The sequence below is a fragment of the Symsagittifera roscoffensis genome, chromosome 7 (assembly GCF_963678635.1).
Source record: "Symsagittifera roscoffensis chromosome 7, txSymRosc1.1, whole genome shotgun sequence".
In the NCBI taxonomy this organism is placed as follows: domain Eukaryota; kingdom Metazoa; phylum Xenacoelomorpha; order Acoela; family Convolutidae; genus Symsagittifera; species Symsagittifera roscoffensis.
The window spans coordinates 2,274,935-2,297,008 of NC_087068.1; the positions used below are offsets into that span (position 1 = coordinate 2,274,935).

Below are 22,074 nucleotides of genomic sequence, written 5' to 3' on the forward strand. Positions count from 1 at the left end.
TACAGCTCTTGTGTTGGTCCTTTCCACCGTGGATAAATGGTCTTAATCTTAATCTTTTAAACTATCACATCTCGTGACAGAGACTGATTTTTTAGTTGCTTTCAATAACTTGACCAAATCGAGCCTGTTTGCTGTTCTGACCGCGACTTAGAAAGCAAGTGTTTTTCGGTCAAAACTTGGTTAAACAAAAAAACTCGTAGACAGCCAATTGTGATATCATATTTCTTCAGATTCTGTTTCCATTAAAAAAACCTCATAAGTAAGCTTGTCTCAAGAGTTGAAAAAAAATTGGTCTAAACTTTCTTTTTTTTCAGACTCATTTACTTTATTTCATCAGGAGCCGATCTAGGATTTTCTCGAGTTGGGGAAGGGTTGGGATTTTCAAAAATTTTGCCGACTTTTTTTCAAGTTTTTGAGGTGAACCGAATTGATTTCCGAGCAGCCCCAGAACACTAAGAAGACCCTGTCTTGACAAATTTTTCTGCGCCGTAGGATAATTTTTCAAGCAGGTCAAAACTACCGTTTTTGGTCAATTATTAGACAATTTTGACCAAAAATTGCGTTTTTTCGGCGCCCGCTCCACTTCAAAATTAATATCTCGGCGCCACTTTAAATGACACTTTAAAAATTTGAAAAATATTTCATTTCCAGCGTCGAGATGAACTGGTTTGAAGCTAACAAAAGTTTATCTTTCTTATGATTTTTCGCCAATGGAGATCGTAATTTGTTTTTTTTTTGCAAATATAATTGAGCAACCTTCAAGAATTTTCCCTGAAAAAAAAAGAAAACAAAAAACATCTCACCCTAAATAAGTCCCTTCACTTCGTTCATAGACACTTATCAGCTGATTTTTTTGACCACCAAACAGACTAGAGAACTTGTCAAAGTTATAGTTTTCAATAATAAATACAAAGTGAATTATGAAAAAACCTAATGACAGAATTGTGATATTTCGTTCGTTGTTTTAATGCCCTGAGTTCAAAACTCAAAGGTAAACTACCTGCTAGTTTGTTCAGCAGGTTTTGACAGTTTATAGGGTTTGCATTTTGAATTTTAGCTCGCTATATTTGGCTGATACAATTTGCTACTTAAGGCGATCATGTCACCTAAAATTTGGAATGAGACATGGTTTTCAAAGTATTTATTTATTTTATTACAAATTTCCAACTAACAAATTCTTTTTAATTATTTAGTTTTTACAAAAACACTCCCATATAAAAATCATTTTAGAAAAATTATGAAAAAAACTTCTGATCAATAAAGCTTTTACTCTGATTTGAGCAGTCTTTTTCTGAAAGCAAACTTTTTAATGTCTTATCTGAAATGACTTTTCTATGATATTTTTTGAAATAAATCCGCGATGTAACACTACGTGTGAAAAAGGCACCAATACTTCTTTCTCTCTCACTAGGACAACAGAGAGAGTTACAAGCAACAAAGAAAAAAAAATCGCCAACTGACAGTTAGACAAGAGTAATGAAACTGAAAAAAAACTCTTAGTTTTTCGAAAAACTTACCTTTAAATTTCGAAGAAAAAAATACATGGCCTTAAAACTGTTTGAATTTTTAGAAGAATTAATGATGGACAGTTTTTTGTTAAAATTAACCCAAATTCGAGAAAATTGGATCAATAAATAAAACTTGTATTGCGCTGGGAAATCTGGTAAGTAATTTTCATTTTCGAAATTAGAATTCGATCACGTTAATAAAAAAAATCACCAAGACCTATATAAATGTACTCACTACCTACGTTCATTATTCTCAAAAAATTTTTTTTATCGAATTCGAGCAAGAGAAATCAACAAATAATTTGAACTTAGTTTGCAAAATTGGATTTCAATAAGACAATTTTTTTTTCAAAACTGGAATTTAAACTAGCTGGTTGTTGACCATGTAGCAGAAAAAGGTTCGAAAAAAGCTCATTTTTGTAACTTAATGTTTAAAAAAAATGAAAATCTTAATAATTAAAAAACATTTTTTCACCAAACTTTTCAATTTGGTTTCCAAATTTTTGGTTATTATTTTTTGAGCTAGAGGGGGTACTAAACTAAATTGGTCAAACAAAAAATGCAGAACAGTTAGCTTGGAAATACAACTGTTAGATTGGAGACCGAAATTTGCAACCTGAAAATGAGTCTCTGAAAAATGGAAAAAATCAGACAAGTTTTTCTCGACTCATATACAACGTTTTCGATTTTTTCACGGAGTCCTAAGCAAAGATGAACAAAGAGGACAAAAATCATATCCTACGCCACATTTTTTCCATTCCCTTCTTGAAGTGCTCGTAACAATGAATTTTTAGACTCTTTTAATAATCTAGAGTTTATAATCTTTTATGTATAATTTTGAACCAAATAAGTGTTTCTAAACAGCTGGACCTGAACTTGGTTTTAATCTCAATTTATTCAATTCACATGGAACTCTTAAATCTTCAATGATTCCTTGACTATACCTTTTTGACGTGGGTGGGTGTGAGGATGTGCGAGAATCCGAACATCTGGGGGGAGGGCAGAGTCCTCTCCAGTTGACGAAGTTGTCTCCTCTCAAACTCCTCCGAGTGCACAAACTAAAAAAACAAGAAGCTTATCATAGTCAAGTTCAATTAATGATTTTACTTGAATCTAGGAAATGCATTTATTTAGAACGCATTTTTCTTTCAATCCCTTGTTTTGAAGCCAATTCAAGAAAATTTTTCGAATTGATTTCCTCGCAGTACTAAAATAAAATTCCGAAAAGTTACCATTGAAAAAAAGTACAGGCATGTGAAAATAGAGAAAAATGATAAATTTGCGGAATTAGCGTCAATTGGCTGTAATAATTACAATTGAAAAAAGGACTAAAAACTTACTTCCCACTCTTTGACATAAGACTGCTCCACTGAACAGGCGATCAATTCGCTCTCCGCCCTCCTACCCCCTCTTCCGCCCCCTCCCCCTCCCCCTGCCCCGCCAGTAGCCGCCGCCCTCGTTCTCCCCTTCGACTTCATCACTGTGCCTGTCTTCTCACACAACACTTCACTCCCACTTCTTAATTTGATCTCACTCCCCACCATTATTCGACCCCCTCCCCCACCCCCACCCCCCTCGGGACAAATAGTCCCCTCCTCCCTTGTCCCATCCTCCTCTTCTTGCCCTCCTGCAGCTCCATTAAAGGGGGACAAGTCTAAGGTGGGTCGGGTATCCAGAAGTACAAATGTGTTCAGCTCTTCCTGTTCGTCCACTGAAACGGCGTTGTTGCCCCCACCCGCCCCCTGATCATCTGCTCCTTCTCCCCCTCCCCTTCCCTGTTGGCTGCTCTTGGATGGCATCAGACCTTCCTCTGGAATCCATTCCACTAAGAATGCATATACTCGGTCTGCCCTGAAACACATTTTTTGCCCAAATTTTTCCACATTTCAGCGTTTTTTCTTATTTAGTTTTATACCAGGGGCGGATTTTTTTAAATTCGACCAAATTGATTTTCCGAGCTCTCCTAGAGCACTAAAAAGACGCTGTTTTGGCCAAATTTTCTGCGCCGCAAGCAAATTTTTGAAAAAACGGGTAAAAAAATCCGTTTTTGGGCAGTTTTTGGAAAATGTTGACAAAAAAACGCGTTTTTTTTGGCGCGCGCTCCCCTCAAAGTTAGTATTTATTGGCGCCGTAGGCGCATTTAGAAAAATTTAAGGGTCGGTCGAACTTCTTAAATGGATTTGTTAAAAAGTACCAAAGGGGGACCCTTTGGGTCGGCAGGGGGTCGAATACCTAAAGGAAGAGGGAAACGTCCCCCCTCTAAATCCGCCCCAGTTTTATACCATAAACATACTAGCTGTTTTGATGTCATTTAGCCCATAGAGAAAATATTTAGTTTAAATATGTTTTTTTTTTCATTGCAGCGAGCCTCTGCCTAATAAATAGAAAACTACGCCTCAATTTGGTACCAACAAAACAATCTAACTCTCAGCAAAGTTCTCTGCCTTATGAATCAAGATGATCCGACGAAAGTGAAATTGACTCACATAAATGAGTAAGGAATCGCGTGGGTATTGTCAATTTAAATTATGGTATGTTCATTTAATGCGTTAGTTAAATAAATAAATGGGAATTCTCAATAATTCAATGAACCGGAAACCATAATTTGCACAGTAAAGAGTGACCTCTATAAAACAGCAGAAACATTAATTTTTAAGTATATTTTAATGACCATTTTACAAGGTTTTACTAATGACATTGATTCAAAATTTTAGAGAAAAAATTTAGGCAGTAAACGCCATTGACATAAAAATTTTAAATCATTTTATTAGCTAGTGTCGCACATAAATATTTTTTAGTTATAAAACTAACACTAAAGTTACCAGGGAAGAAAGACAATTCTTTCCCAGGATATTAAACTACAAGTGAGTGTTTAATCCATTGAATTGATCTGTTGGCTCCTGTAGCTTTTATGTTATCTCCACTTTAATTCAAGCTGACGGTTTACAAAGTTTTTGACATAAAAAATTCCATTTGTGACTGGAATGAAAATTATACAAAATATGTTTGAAGTGTTTGTTTCACCTCAGAATACGGACTATGAACTCAAAGTTAAAGTAGTTTTTGCTACTTTTCAAATCACGTTTCCTTTTCATCTGTAGTTTTATTGATACTACATTTCAACTATTTTACGAGGGTTGAGGAACTCATTTTTGTTTTGTCCGGAGCTCAATTGCAATCCATAGTGGAGACAAAATTTTGCAGAATTGAGATGTAAGGAACGCAAAAACAATATACTTGAACTTCATTAATTTTTCAACGCTGACTTTTTTCTTAATGAAGCTCAATCAATTTGATTAAGCCAAACTTAGTCAGAATATAATAGACCTAAGAAAATTTTTAGATGTCATTACTAGGCCGAACTATTCTTTGGATAATCACATCGTTTGGTGCGTGTAGACACCTCTGGCATCTAAAGACACGCAGCTAAACATGCTGAAAAGTTTAAGTAAAATTTAATTACCAAAATGTTGCATAAATCATGAACACATATTTTGTAACGTAATACTTGTCGGCACATTAATTTTGTCGGGGAATCCGCAACGACCAAATAAAGCGAGTGGTTGCTGATTCCCTTATTGCAAGCGGATTCTCAAATTGTGATTGGATTCCGCAAACATCCTCAACTAGGGATGAACTCAATTAAGAGTTACCCAACAATTTGATTAATAACTTTTACCTTTGAGTTAAATGATTGTTTCAGCATTCGAGAAAATTTTGGTTACGTTTCTGATAAAATTTTATTCTAATTGTTAATTGCTACCAGGCATTAGACAAATACGCGGCGCGTAAAATGACCTCATTAAATTCCGCGTAAAACGGAATCAAACAGCGCGTAATCTGTGATTTTCCGCGTTAAACCAGCGCATCCTATTGGCTAATTCTGAACGGTGACCGATCGTTTAGCAGATCAACCTTTTAGCATAAAAGGTAAAAAAAATAAGTCTTTTAGCAGACCAACGTAATAAAGTGATGGACGATTAATTGACAGACTGAAAAAGGTGCTCAGTCTTGGGCCAAGCTTCCCTAATTATGTCAATTATTTCACAATTTGTCAACAAAACTATCAACTTCAAAAACACAACAGTCTAAAATTGCGGCAAAACAAAGAGTTACGCGCACAATAACACTCGTGTTGAAATGAAGCGCAGCGGATCAAACGGTCGCTAATCGCCAATGCTGCGTCTGAAGTTAGTTATCACACTTTATAATTGTTCTGAGTCTGCTAAAAAACCGGTCTGCTGAAATCCCTAGACCCATTCTGAACAATATTTTGATTTTTGCCAATTTATTTTATGTGGTACAGTTTTTTGTTAAGTTATTATAAAAATCTTGTGTTTCCGGCAATATGTCATTATCTGACTCTACCTTTCTATATCAAGCGATAAAGACAGCCCTTCCGGATCAGGAACATACACGCATCAGCCTAAAGAAGCATGTTTCAAAGTTAAGAAAGCCGCATATATCGAGTACTTCTGCTAGGGTTACGTAGCAGTATTTAGACAGCCGCCTAATCAGACACATCAAAATTTAGACAAATACTGTTTTAACCAATCAGAATCGAGACAAGGAAAAAATTATTAAATAAATTTTAATTTTTTTGGATTACTTATGTCTTATCTCGGTTCCGATTGTTTCATACAGTATTTGTCTAAATACTGACGAGTATGAATACGCGGTTGTCTAAATACAGAGCGCACTCCTTCTGCTAAAGAGCCGGCCGCAAGGACAGGCAACGAGTGTTTTTGTGCGGAAAACAACCTTTTATTTTGTCGTTAATGCAACAAGCGTGTTGATTTTTCTCGGCGGAGTCTACTGAACCGAACCGTCACAAGGTTCTGTAAAAGACCTAGAAAACTTATAAAAGAACCAAAAAGATGGAATGTCTCAGAAAACGATTGCCACAACGCTTCTAGTTCCAAACACTGCAAGATTGGAAAAAGTGGCTCTTGTTACCTTCCCGAGAAAGTCATTCAAAAACCATGTAGAATCAGGAGACCCTATTCAAACAGGGTCTGGGTTACCGCCTTACTTAAGAGACTGCGTCAAAGTTGATGAAGATAAACTAGAAAAACATCTTAAAAAACCTTCTCTCAAAATCATCTAAAATCACGTAGTACAACAAACTGCTGACGGAAGACCGACGCAGAATGGACACCCAAATGCTCGAAGAATTGCTGCTTTTTTCTGTGAATAGCAATAAAGTTTGCGGAAATTCCGTTTTTTTTTTCTGCGTAATTTAGCGCATAAAGGCAAAATTTCCGGGTAATCAGCGCGTAAAAAGAAAAAAAAACCGCATCCCGCATCGCGTAATTTGCTAAAAATCTCCAAGCATTCATCTAATAACTGATTGTTACTATTATTCTACTTCCTGATCGCAATCTATTATAAAAACTTGCTGTCTTTTTTTATCCTAATTGCTGATGATAAATAACTAAATAAATCTCGGAAAGGTCTCCTTATTCTCTTCTTACCCTCACGTAACTCGGAACAGCTCAATCCGCTTATTATTTGCAGAGTTTTTTGAAAATTTGCCAGTTGTGCGACAGGAAAAATCACTATGCATGAATTAGGCTTTTTATGGATTCCACAATTTGTGTCGAGTTTCACAAGTATTGCTGATTTGGAGCAATTTGTTACTAGGTTCCACCTTTTGAAAAATATCAACAAAAAATAACTTTGTTGCGGGTTCCACGACAAAGCGAATATCGGTCGTTTGCAAAACTCGTATTTAGATCTTTCTAAACACTGCTTTGCCTCATAATGTATGTTGATTTTTTTATTAACATTTATAAGAAAAAAAATAGCCAACTGAACCTTTGAAAAGAGTAATACAGCAGGGAAACAGAAAAAAACTGAAATCATGGACCCTAAAATTTTTTTTTAATTTTAGGACAATTTTATGCTACACTTTTTTTTGATAAAACCTAATCAATTTGACAAAACTAGATCATTAGATATTGTTTTGATTCCGGTGAAAATTTTGAAAATGAAATCAACTTTTGAAACTAGAAGGCTTCTACGTTTTTTTGCGCCATTTCCGCGTTTCTATTCGAAGATCGCATTTTACCTAGTTTTTTGCAGTTGAATTTGAATTGAACTCAAAATGTGCAAGTATACCTATGTGCTGCATTCATAAGTGCATTAAAAGGTATGAATGCACATTTGTAGTACTTAGTTTTTTATGACTTTTCCTGAAGCCAAAAAACAAAAAGAAACAAAAAAGTAACCAAGACCTATGTACAAGTCTTCAATACGTTCATTACTCTTAAACACGGAAAACTTGTTCATCCACCTAATAACTTGAAAAGACGTTAATTAAAATTAACTTCTCAAATTTTTGTCTAGAAAATTCGACATTTTCAGGAATTGAGAATTGTGAATTTTTTTCTGATGTTCCGATCAAAAAATGAGAGGAGATTTGCATTAGTGATTTTTCCACGAGACCTTATTTGCGCATTCTAACGTTACACATTGTTGAAGAAAATATATACAAAAAAGAGATGTTTCCAGTGTCGTCAAAAACATTTTCAGTGTAGAGCAGTTTTTTATTGACAGTCAATTGTTTCTCAGTTCAAGTTTCGCACAATATCGAATTATTTAGCCCTTAACATTTTTTGTGACAAAACTTTTTAACCCAGTTTTATTTAAGGTAACTTTTCTTGCAAAAACGTTGTACACTTTCTAAATCAGTAGAAAGAAGGTGGGTGATTGATGCCTACTGTTTAGTATTGGCCCCATTTAGAAGTAGGTTATCCCGGATGGTGGACACACGTTGCCTATGACGCTCACTCCTCCGGCTTCTCCTGCTGGACCAAAAGGGGGCTGTTTGATCCCCTAGCCACCTGCACATTCTTCTGCAAAGACTGCAGAGACCGCAAAGTCCGCAAAAAGCAGCTAATCTCCAAACTTGATCTGTGTCATTAATAACAGTAGAAACTGTAGATGACGCTTGTGATTTCAGAGGCCAACTTTGCTCATCATCGGCGTCAAAATGGTCCGCATATTCTTTTTTACTTCCTGATTTGGACCCCCTAAGTGCTTTTCCACGGGGGGATTTAGGAGACAACGAAGTCGAGGAGCTGCTCGACTGATTTTCAGTTCCTAATTGAACAAGCTGAAGCCTTCGGTCAAGGCTGTTGTTCAGACTATTGTTCGGGTTGTTTTGATCACTCGGGTTATTAATCAGCAACAGGTGTTCACGGTGTGCCGATTCGGTCACATATTGATAACTGCAGCACTCATTTTGCGTATCTTTCGGAACCCCGTCTGAGTCATCGCGAGGACCTTCATTGAGATCCTTAGACATGCTTGTTTGTTTGTTAGACTTTTTCAATAACTTTGCCCAAAAATACAGGAAAACAAACAAGAAATAAGAAATTTTGCAACTAAGATGGATTAATTAGCCCAAACGCTTACTGAGAAAAACTATCGCGCCAATAAGAGTCACAAATATACGGAAAATCTAGGGTATGCAAATTGCTTTTTGGAAAGTATACAAGACTTTTGAGAATTATGCTGAAACTTTAAGAAGCTGCAATAACAACAGTATAACCACAAAAGGGACTTTCACAGTGAAAGACGAAAGAATCATAGTTAAAGTTCAAGTTTTCGTCAGTTGATCAATGTAATAAGAATGGTCAAAGGCCCCATGGTGTAAAACAAACAATTTGTTTGTTGCAAGAATAAGGTGTGATTCTTCATCTTTGGGTAGCACTATAGTATGGTGCAAAATTTTGATGCAGAGTCTACAAATAAGAGAACCAATGTTCAAAAACTCAAATATTGCTGAACCTTACGGAACCGAAAGGGCAAATATCAGAGCTAGGGTTTCAATGGCCATATTTTTTATTTTAAAAACCTAGTGATTGATGCAAAATTTTATAGATTCAAAGCTTTACATTATCTTTGCTTTCGACTTTTTTACAAAACTTATCAGGTTATTTTTGCATAAACTTTTATAAACTTTATAGCTATTGACTATTACAATAATTTGGCATCTAAAGTGGTAAAGTTTCAGAACTATTTCTACAGTAAGCAAAGTGAACCACAACAAACGAAAATGGTAAAACTTCTTTTGAGCTCAGCCAAATTTGAACTTATTTCACTAAAGACTTTAAGAAAAGAACTTTTTGTTAAGTGGCGAAACATAATCGGACTATTTTGCACGCCAGAAATGTCAATCGGTGCCACAAATACACTACGATGAGCAAATACAGTGACCAGTATGAAAAAATGAGCTGCGTTTTTGCTGCTGTTTTTAGTTCGGTATGAGTAATTTACTTGGTCTTGTTTCATATTCCATTGTCATTTCTTTTGTAAATGTCACATCTGGCAAACTCATAAAAGACTCAATTCTAAAGAAGGTCAAGATCGTTTAAATCAACAGAAAAAAATTCAGGAATAAAACTTACGAAATAAGGAAGCTCGTTTTCAAAAAAAGTATGACCCTTTGAGAAAAAAGCTATTTGAGAGCTTAAGCTTTTTTCAGTTGGACGGTCAAAATTTTTCATAAATAACATTTAAGATATGAAAATAACGGTATTTCAGAAAAAAATGTGCTTTCACTTAATCAAACAACCGACCAATTGTGGTTCATAAAATCAAGAGTCTTTTGAAATAGATCAATCACACATTGAATTTCTATTTATGCAAGATATGTGCAACAACATTGGAGCTGTTTATTTAAAAAATCTGTTTAATTTACTTTATTTGAATAGTTGTTACATGAAACAGAGTTGTGAATCGACGCAATTTAGTTGCTGCAAAATGATATTTTCATCAAAGTAACTTGGCTGAAAAATTTTTTGCTCAACAAGTATTCACAATAAGAGAATCATTTCGTTTTACAAGCATGATGAGCCCAAACCGAGAAAAAAAAGATCAGTTTAAAATAACACCCTTCAAGCAGTTAAAAAGGGGAAGAGGCCGATTTGCTTCTAGTTGGAATTTTTAGTTAGCCCAAGATCGAGGTACTCTACACTCAGAGCAAACGAGTTTAATCCAAATTAAGTCCAAACTTTGAATCCAATCATTTTTAACCCAAAATAAACATTGGGATCGATGAACTTAACTTGGTCGATTTAAGGTAAGACCCAGCTCTAAATTCATTCGAAAAAACTATCACAAAAATTGTAAACTTACCAATCGAGTGGTATTTTGAACCAGTACTTCTCATCAAGCTCCACATCCACACGTTTTTCCTTGACACTGCCGTTGTTATTACTATCACTATTATTAACAGTTTTGTTGTTGTTATTGTTGTTGTTGTTGTTATTATTATTATTGTTTCTGGTCGGATTTCGTGGATGAGTGCTGATTTTGAGGAAGATCGAAATTTGAACATTGTCAGAGGGACCCCCACTTGACTCGTCATCATTGGCTGCGTCTAAAAAATTGGATCAGAATCATCACCTAGCCTCCATGGGAAACTTAACCAAGCTTTTGTGAACTCGTTTTAGATGACATTTTGATATGGGAATTTAGTAAATTTTGATGAGAATATTCCAAGTGATTCTAATTGTATAAATGACGACAAATAGAACAAAATGAAAAGAATTTGTTGAGGTTTCACATATGGTCAATAGCGTGCCGAGGATGGGGGGGTGACTCTCCCCCCTTCAATTCTTGAGCACAGTTTTTTAACCAAAGGAATCCCTTTGGGTACATTTTTACTATATATATTTTGTGACAACCAAGTCCAATTTTTTTTCAAAAGCGCTTTATAATGAGCGGTCGAAGAAAAAGTCTGGCGGTAATTGGCGCGTTAGCGATCTCGCGCGAGACGCGCATCAATCGCTACGCCAACTCGGTTAACATATCGTTTGAGAATTTAAGCATATGAATAAATTTTATCAAAAAAAGTGGTGCCTGCCAAAAAATAAAAGAATCTAAGGAGACCGTGATTTTCATAGTAGAGACTGCAGTAAAAGATCAGCTGCCAAGTTTTCCAGGAATTGAAAAATAAAAATAAATATTGACAAGAATGTCACAGTAAGCACTCAATCCCTGTTCTGCATCTTAGAAAACTTAAATTCGTAAATAGCAAAAAAGAGGAGCGCCGGCGAAAACATTTAGGAGGCTAAAATTTACTTGTATTCAGTTGATTAAAAAGTATTTTAAAAAACCCAAAGTATTTACTTGATTTACGAACAAACCGAAAGCAGACATTTTTCACGTATAAAACATAAGTGATGCTTTTATTAGTTTTTTACCATCATCTACTCTGAAAGACTAGTGCAGAGCAACCAGAATATAAAAAAATCAAGAATTTTCAAATTGGTTTAAAATTCATAAACACTGTTAGTTAAACATGAGAAGCAACTCAGGTCTAGGTGGAATTCTTTCAATTTAATTTTTGATAGCCTTAAAAAAACCCGCATCAAGTCAAGTCTGTATCAAGTCTTTTAACTGTGAATCGGATTCCAAAAGGAAAAAATTATCCCACAGGCGAGAAAGTTTCAAGTGAATTCGGCTTGCATTTGAGGCAACGATTTGTTTAAACAGATCAAGCGAAAAAATTGATATATGATAAACTCACTGAATGTTTTAGAAAATAACTGAATGTTTTAGAAAATTCGAAAAAAAAACATTATAAAAAAACCTTGAAACAAATTAATTTTGAAATATGGACACTGTCACTAGTCAATGATATAATGGAAACAAAAAAAACATAATTTTTTTTCGGATTAATTTTCAATTATTGAGTTTCATGGGAAAAAAAATTTTCTGAAAACTTTTTGAATTTCAAAATTCATAAATTTAAAAGTTTTTTGATTAAGCTAAGCCAATTTGGAGAAAAATAGATCAATGATGCGAGCTTTTAGACTAGTTAGAAAAACCGCAGCTCGTTTTCATTTTTCAAAGTCTTTTTGTTTTTTCATATTTTAAACGAGTGGCCCATTTAATTTATTCAGACAATCCAGTAACTCTTAAAAATTTTTAACAAGAGCTTTTTACTATGAAAAACTCAATAGCGAAGTAATAATTTGTGAAAAAAAGGCAAAAATCATTTTTTTTCTCTAAAATTTGTAATCAAACAAATAAACATTTTCTGACAATTCAAGAAGAAGCTCAATTCAACTTTTTTTTGAGTTACAGGAAAACAAAAACTTAAAGTTTAAAAACGGCCCATTAAAAAAATAGATAACAAAAATTCAAACATAGCCAACAGACAGACTGTTGAAAAAGAGTCAATGAACGCAGGTAAAAAGAAACAAAATACTGATTTGTTGTTTGAAATCTCCACTTTTGAAGTTCAAAAAAACTATAATAACATATCGAATTTCTAGAGCAAGTTATGATTGGCACTTTTTTGATAAAAGAATTTCTAGAGCAAGTTATGATTGGCACTTTTTTGATAAAAGTAAACTAATTTGAAAAAAATGGATCAATGAATAAAATTTTTATTTCGCTGGCAAATCTGAAAATTAAGTTCTAGTTTTGAAACTAGAAGTCGCTCTCGTTTTAAGAAACTTTTACACTTTCGCTGTTCGATAGTGGAGTTTGTCTTTTTTAAGCAAAAAATGTAGTGAAATTAAAAAGAAATCAAAAGTCAAATCACTAAAAAAATAATTAGAGCCTGAAGAAAATTTAAGACTTCTTCTGAAAAAAAAAGAAACAAAAAATATCATTGCAACCAATATAAAAGTCTGAACTACCTGCATCGCCTTTTTAGAAAAATTACAGCTACAAAATTTCCAGCATTGAAAAAGTTGAAAACGCCAGACATTTGTCATCGCAAGTCTAAGCGTTACCTTAAGGCAAAACTAGCATCTTAAGTTTGATCAACTTAGAAAGAAAGCAAAAAAAATTGTAAGCAAGATGATCAGCGGCAAAAAGTCTAGTTCCCGATTGCAATGCCTATTTTGTTAGGCAAAAAATAGCCCGAAAATTAAGTTTTTTGGTTCTTTCTGCGCAAAAATTCACCAGTGGCACACAGTTCTGGATCTGAAACGTTTAATGAGTGCCTTTCAGATCCAGATAATTATTTTAGTCTAATTAGCTTGACTGCGTTTTTCTACAAATTGATTCAAAAGGTTTAAAAACGAAAATTAAATTGGTCAATTTGGAGTTAAAAGTGACGTTAAAAGGGACCAAAAACTCCACCAATGAAAACAGCAATTTAATGATATGTTTAGTGAGAAATCAGTTGATTGAAATCAAGCGATACCAATTAGTTCACAATCCTAAGCCTTTTACTCATTCGACCCAAATTTGCAAACTCGAACTATAAAAGTGGCTCCATTCAAGTAGCGATGAACATGATACGACCCTGGTTCGATATAATTCAAGAAGTTACCAAGTTATAAATATCAGCTCGAGTTTAATTATCATCACAGTGATGTAAATATTAATTTGGGCCGAACAAGTACAAAAAGAGTTCAGCTGGTTAGTGGAGATATCAACCCACCCCATGGTCCCCAAAAGGACTGTACTACATACGATAACCAGGAGTCCCCCTGCTCCCCCTGAACTGATGAGTCATCTTTTGAGGGAGCAGTACGAGACAAAAGGCCGCCGAAGGTGGGATCTAAAAAGTTATACACTTAGATCTCCTTCTTATAAAAGTAAGGGGTTTGTTCTAAGATTGTCAAATCGACTGTAAGATTGTCAAATCGATTGTCAAAATTATATCTGGCTTAATATTGGTTTCAATAGTGTTAGATCACAATTTGCAGAACCAGTATCATGTCTGTCTCAAAAATCTTGAACAATTTTTTTGGGTCAATAGTCGAAAAATGGTCGCAGAAAACTGTCAATAACTTCTTTCAATCTAATTGACAGTAAGAGTGTAAAATGTTCGTGGTTCTTCAAAACAACAATGTCGGTTTTTTTACCGTAATTGGAAACTCCGAAGAAATTGGCAAGAGATTTTTGAGCACTGGCTGCATTTTTCCCAGGGGACCCCGTAGAATCAGCCACTATTTCACCTCTGTCGACCAGTTTCTCAGTCGGTGAAGTCGGCTGAGAGCAACTGTCTCTGTTTTCATCTTGTGACATATTCTTCCCCAGGCAAGAAAAGAGGGCGGCGCCCGAAATGCGACGCATAGGTATGATCAACTCCTCTACCGGAGGTCGCCAGGGTTCACTGTCGTCCTTTTGTGGCGTCGAATTATCGGACTTCGGCTTTGCGCACTCGAACATGAGTGCATTTGGAGATATAAGAAGGGTCCCTTTCTCGATGGCCTATTAAATTAAAACGATATATCATTGATTTCTCAATTTAAACCATAAAAAATAGTTAGTTAAAAAGGAGTGCCCGATAGTGCGCAAACAAAACAGAAAGTTCCGACCACATTTATTCCGACCACAGAAAGTTCCTTTTTTACCCGGAATATATCCATTCGAGATTATCTGTCAAGCTCACTACTGATGACGCTGAAAACCTTCCTATAGGGATTCGAACCCCTGGCCACCAAAAGAGTCCTCAAAATTATTCAAAGGGACTTCTAAGTTATTCTATGGCACCAACATATTTGAGTGGTGTGTCGAAAAAACGCAATTTTTTGTTCAAATTTTGCAAAAAGTGCTTAAAACCGTCTCTAATGTTTGCAAGGTTTTTTTCAAAAATTTGATTCAGCGCAGAAAAGTTTGAATGAATAGCCTCCTTTTAGGGATTTCTAAGAATTCAAAAAATCATTTTGCTAGAATTAAGAAAATAACGACAAAGTTTTTGAAAATTATATATATTTTTTGAAAATCCCTCGATCTAGAAAATCCTAGATCCGCCCCGGGATTCGACCTCATGATCGCTCAAAGAATCCCAAATTAATTTAAAAAATTATGGCATCTCTTTTGGTTGACTAACCCTAAAACTGTTCACAAGAGCCTTGGGTCCCCTTGTTAGCCCGATTCGAGAAGATTCAACTTTTAATTAAATGCCTTTTTTGCCATTTTTTTGAAACAAAAAAAATAGTTTTTGGTAAATGTAAACAATTTGTTTTTGGTAAAGGTAACAATTTGTTTTCGGAAATCCTCGCACTCGAGAAAACGCTAGTTTTTGGTCTAAATTCAATAAAAAAAGAAACACGAGTGGGAAATCATCAATTGCGGAAAATTCAGAAAGAAAACAGCAGGAAAAAATGAAGAATTCAACAACTTCGTACCTGATGTTCCGCCAAAAACAAAGTGACGTCAGTCTTCAGAAACTTCTGCACACACTCTTCGTTCAGTCGCAGGCTCTCGGCGCGACTCAGAACACCTCTCGGCCTTGCCCCTCGACGATTCCCCGATTGCTGAGCCGCCTGTTTCCGTCTGAACCCAGGTACCGCCCACCCTTCGCCCGAGAAGATTCCGCCAACTGATGATGACGAGGATGATCCGGGGGAGGATCCTTTGGTCCCTATGTCGTCGTCCACTGATGAATTGTGCCGATCTACTCGGCTTGTCCCATTCTAAACAGGAAAAACTCTATGTTTTTTTTGAAAAAATCAATGAAAAAATCAATAAAAGAAAATAAATATGAAATATCAACAACAAGATTTAAGTTTAGGAATTCTCAAATTACAGTCTTGAATTGAAATTAAACTGAAACAGTGTCTGTTAAAAATCGATTTCATTACCCGAACAGAGAATTAGCGATTTAATGATGATGACCAAAAACCTTGATTTTTGTTTTTGTTTGGGTTAGTCAAATATGGGAAACTTATTTTGTATCAAGCCTGAGTTTCGATTTGCACCAATCGAAATAGCTACTGATAGTTTTTCAACTAACCCTAAAGGAAGCTTTCTTCGAGTGGAACAGATTCATACTCGGAACCGATCCGATATTTTTTGCTTTTTCATTCACAAAATTAAACAGTCCACTAGACGATCCTGAAAACGACTTGGTTACTCCTTGGAACGACAGCCTCTTTCCAGTCGGAAATTCCAATCCCCGGCCGGAACCTCCTTCATCTTCATCTTTGCCTATCTCTCCCCCGCCCGACCGGGGGCTGCAAGTTTTGGGGTCAAATGAGACGCTTCTGGAGGCGGGTGGATGGTACCCTCTGACACTCAGTCGGTCTAATTTTTTGCGGGTTATTTTGGGCTCGTCTTCATCTTCAGGGTCGCTCTCTTGTCCCGGTATGGTGAGGTAGTTATTACTCATAATCAAGAGTATATTGGCCAAGATTCTTGTAGATTTTCAAATTATAGTTTTGTTTGTGCAGTTTTGTTTTCTTTCTGATCAGAAAGCGGTAATAACTTGATTGAGTGGTCCTTTGTTGCGCCTCCAGATTTTTGTAAATTTTGACGCTTATGATAATGTTCGTACGAATCGTAAGCACGTTTCGATCACAAAAAGAGCCTTCAGTTTATGGTAAATTTTCGAAATTTTTTAAAATTCTCAGTAATTATTTTTGTCAGTTGACAGTTTTTGAAATATATTTTTAACTTTCAAGATCCTTGTAAACAATAGATGACTTTGTTTAAAGTTTCAAGTCAGTCTAGGCGTTTTCGGTTGATACGTTTTGCAAGTATTGGAATACGGGAAATACAATTTGAACTTGACAAGACAGCTGAATTTTGCGTGCACTAATATGGCTGGTAACTAATTCACACAGGTATAAAGTGTAAAATAAGTGGCGGATAGCAATTTGAGTCCAATTCTGACGGGCTTTCTTTCCATACCATCTGGTGTTGTTGTTATACCGTTAAAATCAAAGCCTAACAAAGTAAAATTTAAATCACAGGCAACAATAAACGTAATAGAAAATTTTAAACCCAGAGATCTGAAACTGCAACCGAGTACTTTAGCCTATTTTAAGTAAAATATGGTCACGGATGAAAAGATCTCTTCAAAGAAGGTTTTTTATAAAAGTTCATAAAAAGTATGGGACGCGTCCAGACATAAATCGAATCTCTGGAATTAAAGTATTACAAATTTTCTATGATAAATTTGATTCTGTAAAGCGGATTGAAACAAATCAAACCACTCGAATGTTTTTAGTTACCATTTGCAGAGTTATCATGTTATTAACAAGGTTTTATTACCAGCCCTGTGTTGAACATGTTATTGTTCCGACTTTCGTAACGAAAGTAACGGAACATTTGTGCTCGGGGAGCGTTTTTTTCTTCAGAGACAAATTTCGACTTTTTAACTAGCCATTTTTGACGGGATTGATTTATATCATTCAAAAGGTATTGTTGTTTTGAGCTTAAATTTGAAAAGATATTTTACCTGTGAACATTTTCTGTAAAGCTATGGGGGTTTAAAGATTATCATTTTGAGCAATTTGGGACAATTTGAGGATGAACTTCACAAAAATTTCAAATTAAAAAAAATTCATTTTTATTTATTACAACCATTTTTTCATCTTATTACTGCTCCATAGACCTTAAGAGGCAGTCGGAACATTCAGGGCCTGGCCCTGATACAAGCAGTCTTGTTAAGACATTGTTTTCAACACATGATGTAATAGCAGCATGCGTCATACACTAACAAAACAAATAGTTATTGCTCCGACCATTAAAAAAGGGAGAAACTTGGTATTCGGATCTGTTTTAATTTTTTTGTAATTTTTTTCAATTTTTTTCGCTTCACCAAATCCGATACCACAAAAATCATCGGACAGATTCAAATGATATATCATATTAAAGCTCTTTTAATCGTAATTCGAATGGCATTAACTTTGATTTTTTAGTCTAATTTCGAGCAGATTAAGCAAGGAACTAGGCGTATAATCAAAATTTTATTGAAGAAAACTTTTATATTTCCGTGTTTTTGTTTCAATTAAATAACACATGACAGCCCGTTTAGTATTGGTAGACCGTTTGGTAAAAACAGATATAAAAACTTAGTAAGAAACTACACACAAGCTTACAGTTGAAAAAAAAGTAATTTTTTTGTAAATGATACTGATGGTTTTTTACTCTACTTGTTCCGATTTTCAAGATAGTGAGGAATAATCATACTACGGGTTACATTTCATTAAAACTAATTTTGCCAAAAAAAAAGTTAGAAAAATTTCTGGACGTGTTACGTATTCTGCCCAAATCTGGTAGCTTTGCAAATTCAATGTATAAAGCCGAGAACAAAAAACTGAGCACACAAACAAACGCGTTCACTTTTTTCTCTAACCAATTTTTAACAAGCCCAATTTTCGAGGTTATATTATGCCAATATGGTCTTTTTTCTACTGGTCTGCTCATTTCGGATTTTCGATCCGAGCAAAACAATGTTGAATTTGAAATAAAAGTGTAATTTTCAAATTGTAATTTGAACTAATTTGATACATAACTACTTAATCTAACCTTTTCACCAATATGGCTGATTTTTAAACGTATCTTAAAACGCGGGAAGTAGAAGTTGCAAATTTTGATTTCAACAAGCAAGAGAACAAATTTTTCTACACGTCTTTTGTTTTTTTTTCTGCAATTGTTTTAGATATAGGGTTCAATGTTTTACCCAGGCTAGTTCTAGTTTTTGGGAGGACTTAGCAGGGCCAAACCTTGAGAAATCCTGTTCGAAGGCGTAAATTAGCCAGAATCTCATATCTTGTTTTAGAAGTGTTTCTGCTGCGGAAACATCTCCGCAAACAATATATGAAATTTGAATTGTTGGACTCAAACTATTTCTTTGCAAAGCTGGTGAATTTGACTTACATATTCCGCCAAAAACAATAAATAACAGAACATAATTGAAAAAGTTACTTAGCCTGGCGGCGGAAAACGGCGATTTTTTTTTTGACAACACATACATTGAACTTTCTTGGGAGCTTAAGCTAAGTTGAACAAAGTTAAACACAACATACTGCTAATGAGAATCTTGTGCACGGACTGGAACAGTAGTATTGTCCAAATTATTCAATGGAATAATTTTTTTTTTACTCATTTGGATCCTCAGCGCAAAATTATTCATTAGTTTTAGACGTTTTCTGATGCCGGGTGAAGTAACTTGTTCAACTTGTTACATGTCGCTTTTTTACAGCATAAGGTGTAAGTCAAGCTTTTCAGCTTCCCAGAGAGGTAATTTGAACTTTTTATTCAGAATTTTTATGTTGTGTGGGAGGATGTTTTCACAGCAAGAATTCCTCTAAAATTAAACATGAGATACTGGCTAATTGCCTTCGAAACAAAGTTTCACAAAATTTGGCGCGGCTTAGTCCTTCCAAACTTAATTTTTATATCATAAAAACTTGCAGAGAAAACGACAAAAGCGTGAAAAAAAAACTTGTTCACTTGATAGTTGAAATAAAAAAATTGCACCTTCTATGTTTCGTGACTGTACTTGAATTTTGCTTACAAAATGCATTAATTTTACACAATAAAAGACTCCAATTTTCGATCACATTTTGATTTAATTCAACAGCTTTTCTCCAATTTCTAGCAGCTTGTAAGCATTAAAATAATCCGAGCAGAAAGCAATTTTAGATAAATTTGAGGCTATTTAATTGGCTTTATTGATTTTTTAAACTAAAAGTAAAGCTTAAAAAGTTGCATGACGTTGAGAAACTTCTCTGCCAGTTTTTTTTCTCGAAATAATTCAAACAAAAAAAACAAGCAAAACCATTTCCATTAAAATCACCGATTGATTAGCAACCCAAACAAAAAAATTTGAACACAGCCTTGCATTTAAATCTTAACTTTTTGCTTATTTATAATGTCATTTATTTAGATTTTTTGGCTAATTTTTTGTCTAGGAGTCTAACTTGATTCTGCTCGCTTTGCGTTGAAAAAATATCTAATTTTGAAGTTGCTTAATGCTACGTGGTCGGGTCGGAACAAAATCTTCAAAACCATTAACAACGTTCACAATGTAACATTTACACGAGAAGTATTTCCGACTAAGCTTTTCAAAGTTTCGACACTGAGAATATCCTCATATAGGATTACGCCTAAAAATATGAGTAAAAATTTTACTGACTGTTAAAGCTCGTGACTGATTATTACAGCGATTTCAATGATATATGCCATCATTTGTTTTATTTAACATTTGCTGTCAAGATTTTATTAGAGAATGATAGCCAGAAATAGCCTCCTGAGCAAAAAAAGTTTCTACCAAATTCAATTGCTGACAGATTTTGGACAATCCTTGATAGCAACATCACTATCACGCTCCAACTGGAGACTGAACAGTTGAAGTAAAAGACAGCAATAGTAGGACATCACACCGTCTATGTCTTTAAAATTTTATTTTTTTTACCGTTGTTATAAAACAATAAAAATTATTTTTACTTATTTTTTTTGCTCTAAGATATGTAAAGTTTTCTGTCCGATGTAAAATAATTTTTTAGTAAATATTTTTTTAAGTCTTTTTAGTAAATATGCCATCTTTTTTCACTCTGAAAAATACTTTTATTTCGAGGAAATAGTCATTAACACAAAAACAGATTAATACCAAACCAAATTGAGTTCAGTAACTAATATACATCATTTGAGAAAGCAAGTTAACAATTTCAAAAAAAACTGCCAAAGGATGCCTCAGAAATCAAATCAGCTGTGATACTGTTCTTCTAGCCCAAAAAATCTCTTTTTTTTTAAATTTTGAAATTTTTTCATAGAAAGTAATTGTCCCAAGCCTCGGAAGAAAATTAACACTACAATCAGCCTTATAACTATAGTCGAAATGCACAGAATTTACAGAAAAGATCCCAAAAACTCAAAATGCTTTTGTTAAAAAAAACTATGGTGAAAATTTGTCTGAACTTCCTATGAAAGAATATTGATAACATCCGGATCATTTTCATAAATAAAATAGTTGTTTCATGCTAGTTCTAATACACAACACATTGATTTGTTTTTGTCAACGAATTTTGCCCCGTGCTTAGTTTTTTAGAACAATTCCTATTGATAGAAAGTTAACACAAACTCTGTGTTCAGAAAAAAAATCCTATTTTCTCACCACGTATTGATGTACTTGAATGCTTCAAAATTTTGTTTTGATGCAACTTCTGTATTGAATATAGATTAGGTTGAAAAATGATTTTTTAGTGAAGAGTTTTTCTTACAAATCATGTGCCCAACTATTCTAAGACTTATAGTTTGCAATGCATTCAATTTACTCTTACGTGTTGTTCTCGATAACAAAATATAATAAGGAATTATTGGTTGTTTGAAATTTTTGTATGCTCTCACTAGTTGTTTTGAGTACAAATTTTCTCTGAGGTGGTAAAATTTCTGCATCATTTCTTTTTAACAGTTTTATGGGCTCATCAAAAAATTTGTTGTAAACTTACTCTTTACATTTTTCCCGTATTTACTAAGAGTAGATGACCAAAGATGAAGAGTAGGGGAACAAAAATAGAATTTTGGGGAACTCCAAACTCAATGATTTCATTTTTAGATGTGAACGGCTCTATCAAGTGAAAACTGACTTCTTTTGATCAAATAGGAGTTGTTTAAATCATTCAATTCCCTCTAATTCAGGAACAGTTTAATTTTTGCGATAAAATGAAAATAAAATAGATAGGAAAATGTTGTAGCTTTGCCTTTACATAAAATTATGGATTGTTTAGCTTGCATTAACTAAATACGGAAAAGTTTTAGCGAATGCATACACAGCTTGTAGAAAATGGAGACGACGCTTATTAACTATTACAAATTCACAGTTTATAACCCCTTATAATTTTTTACATAGCCGTCG

At 34.5% G+C, this 22,074-nt stretch overlaps 1 protein-coding gene across 5 annotated transcripts in view; it reads right to left on the bottom strand.

Moving 5' to 3' along the window:
- LOC134850904 (uncharacterized) overlaps positions 1-22,074 on the bottom strand; it is a 74,507-nt gene that overhangs the window by 2,388 nt on the left and 50,045 nt on the right. For 3 of the 5 annotated variants that reach the window (XM_063866687.1, XM_063866683.1, XM_063866684.1), the window contains 6 exons: positions 15,617-15,904; positions 14,348-14,696; positions 13,921-14,040; positions 10,653-10,896; positions 2,849-3,359; positions 2,453-2,566 (listed from right to left, as the gene is read on the bottom strand). In XM_063866687.1, the coding sequence (XP_063722757.1) occupies positions 2,453-2,566; positions 2,849-3,359; positions 10,653-10,896; positions 13,921-14,040; positions 14,348-14,696; positions 15,617-15,904 (1,626 nt within the window). Of the gene's footprint in view, positions 1-2,452; positions 2,567-2,848; positions 3,360-10,652; positions 10,897-13,920; positions 14,041-14,347; positions 14,697-15,616; positions 15,905-16,224; positions 17,365-22,074 lie in introns of those variants that run through there. The other 2 variants (XM_063866685.1, XM_063866688.1) reach the window with 2 other exon arrangements.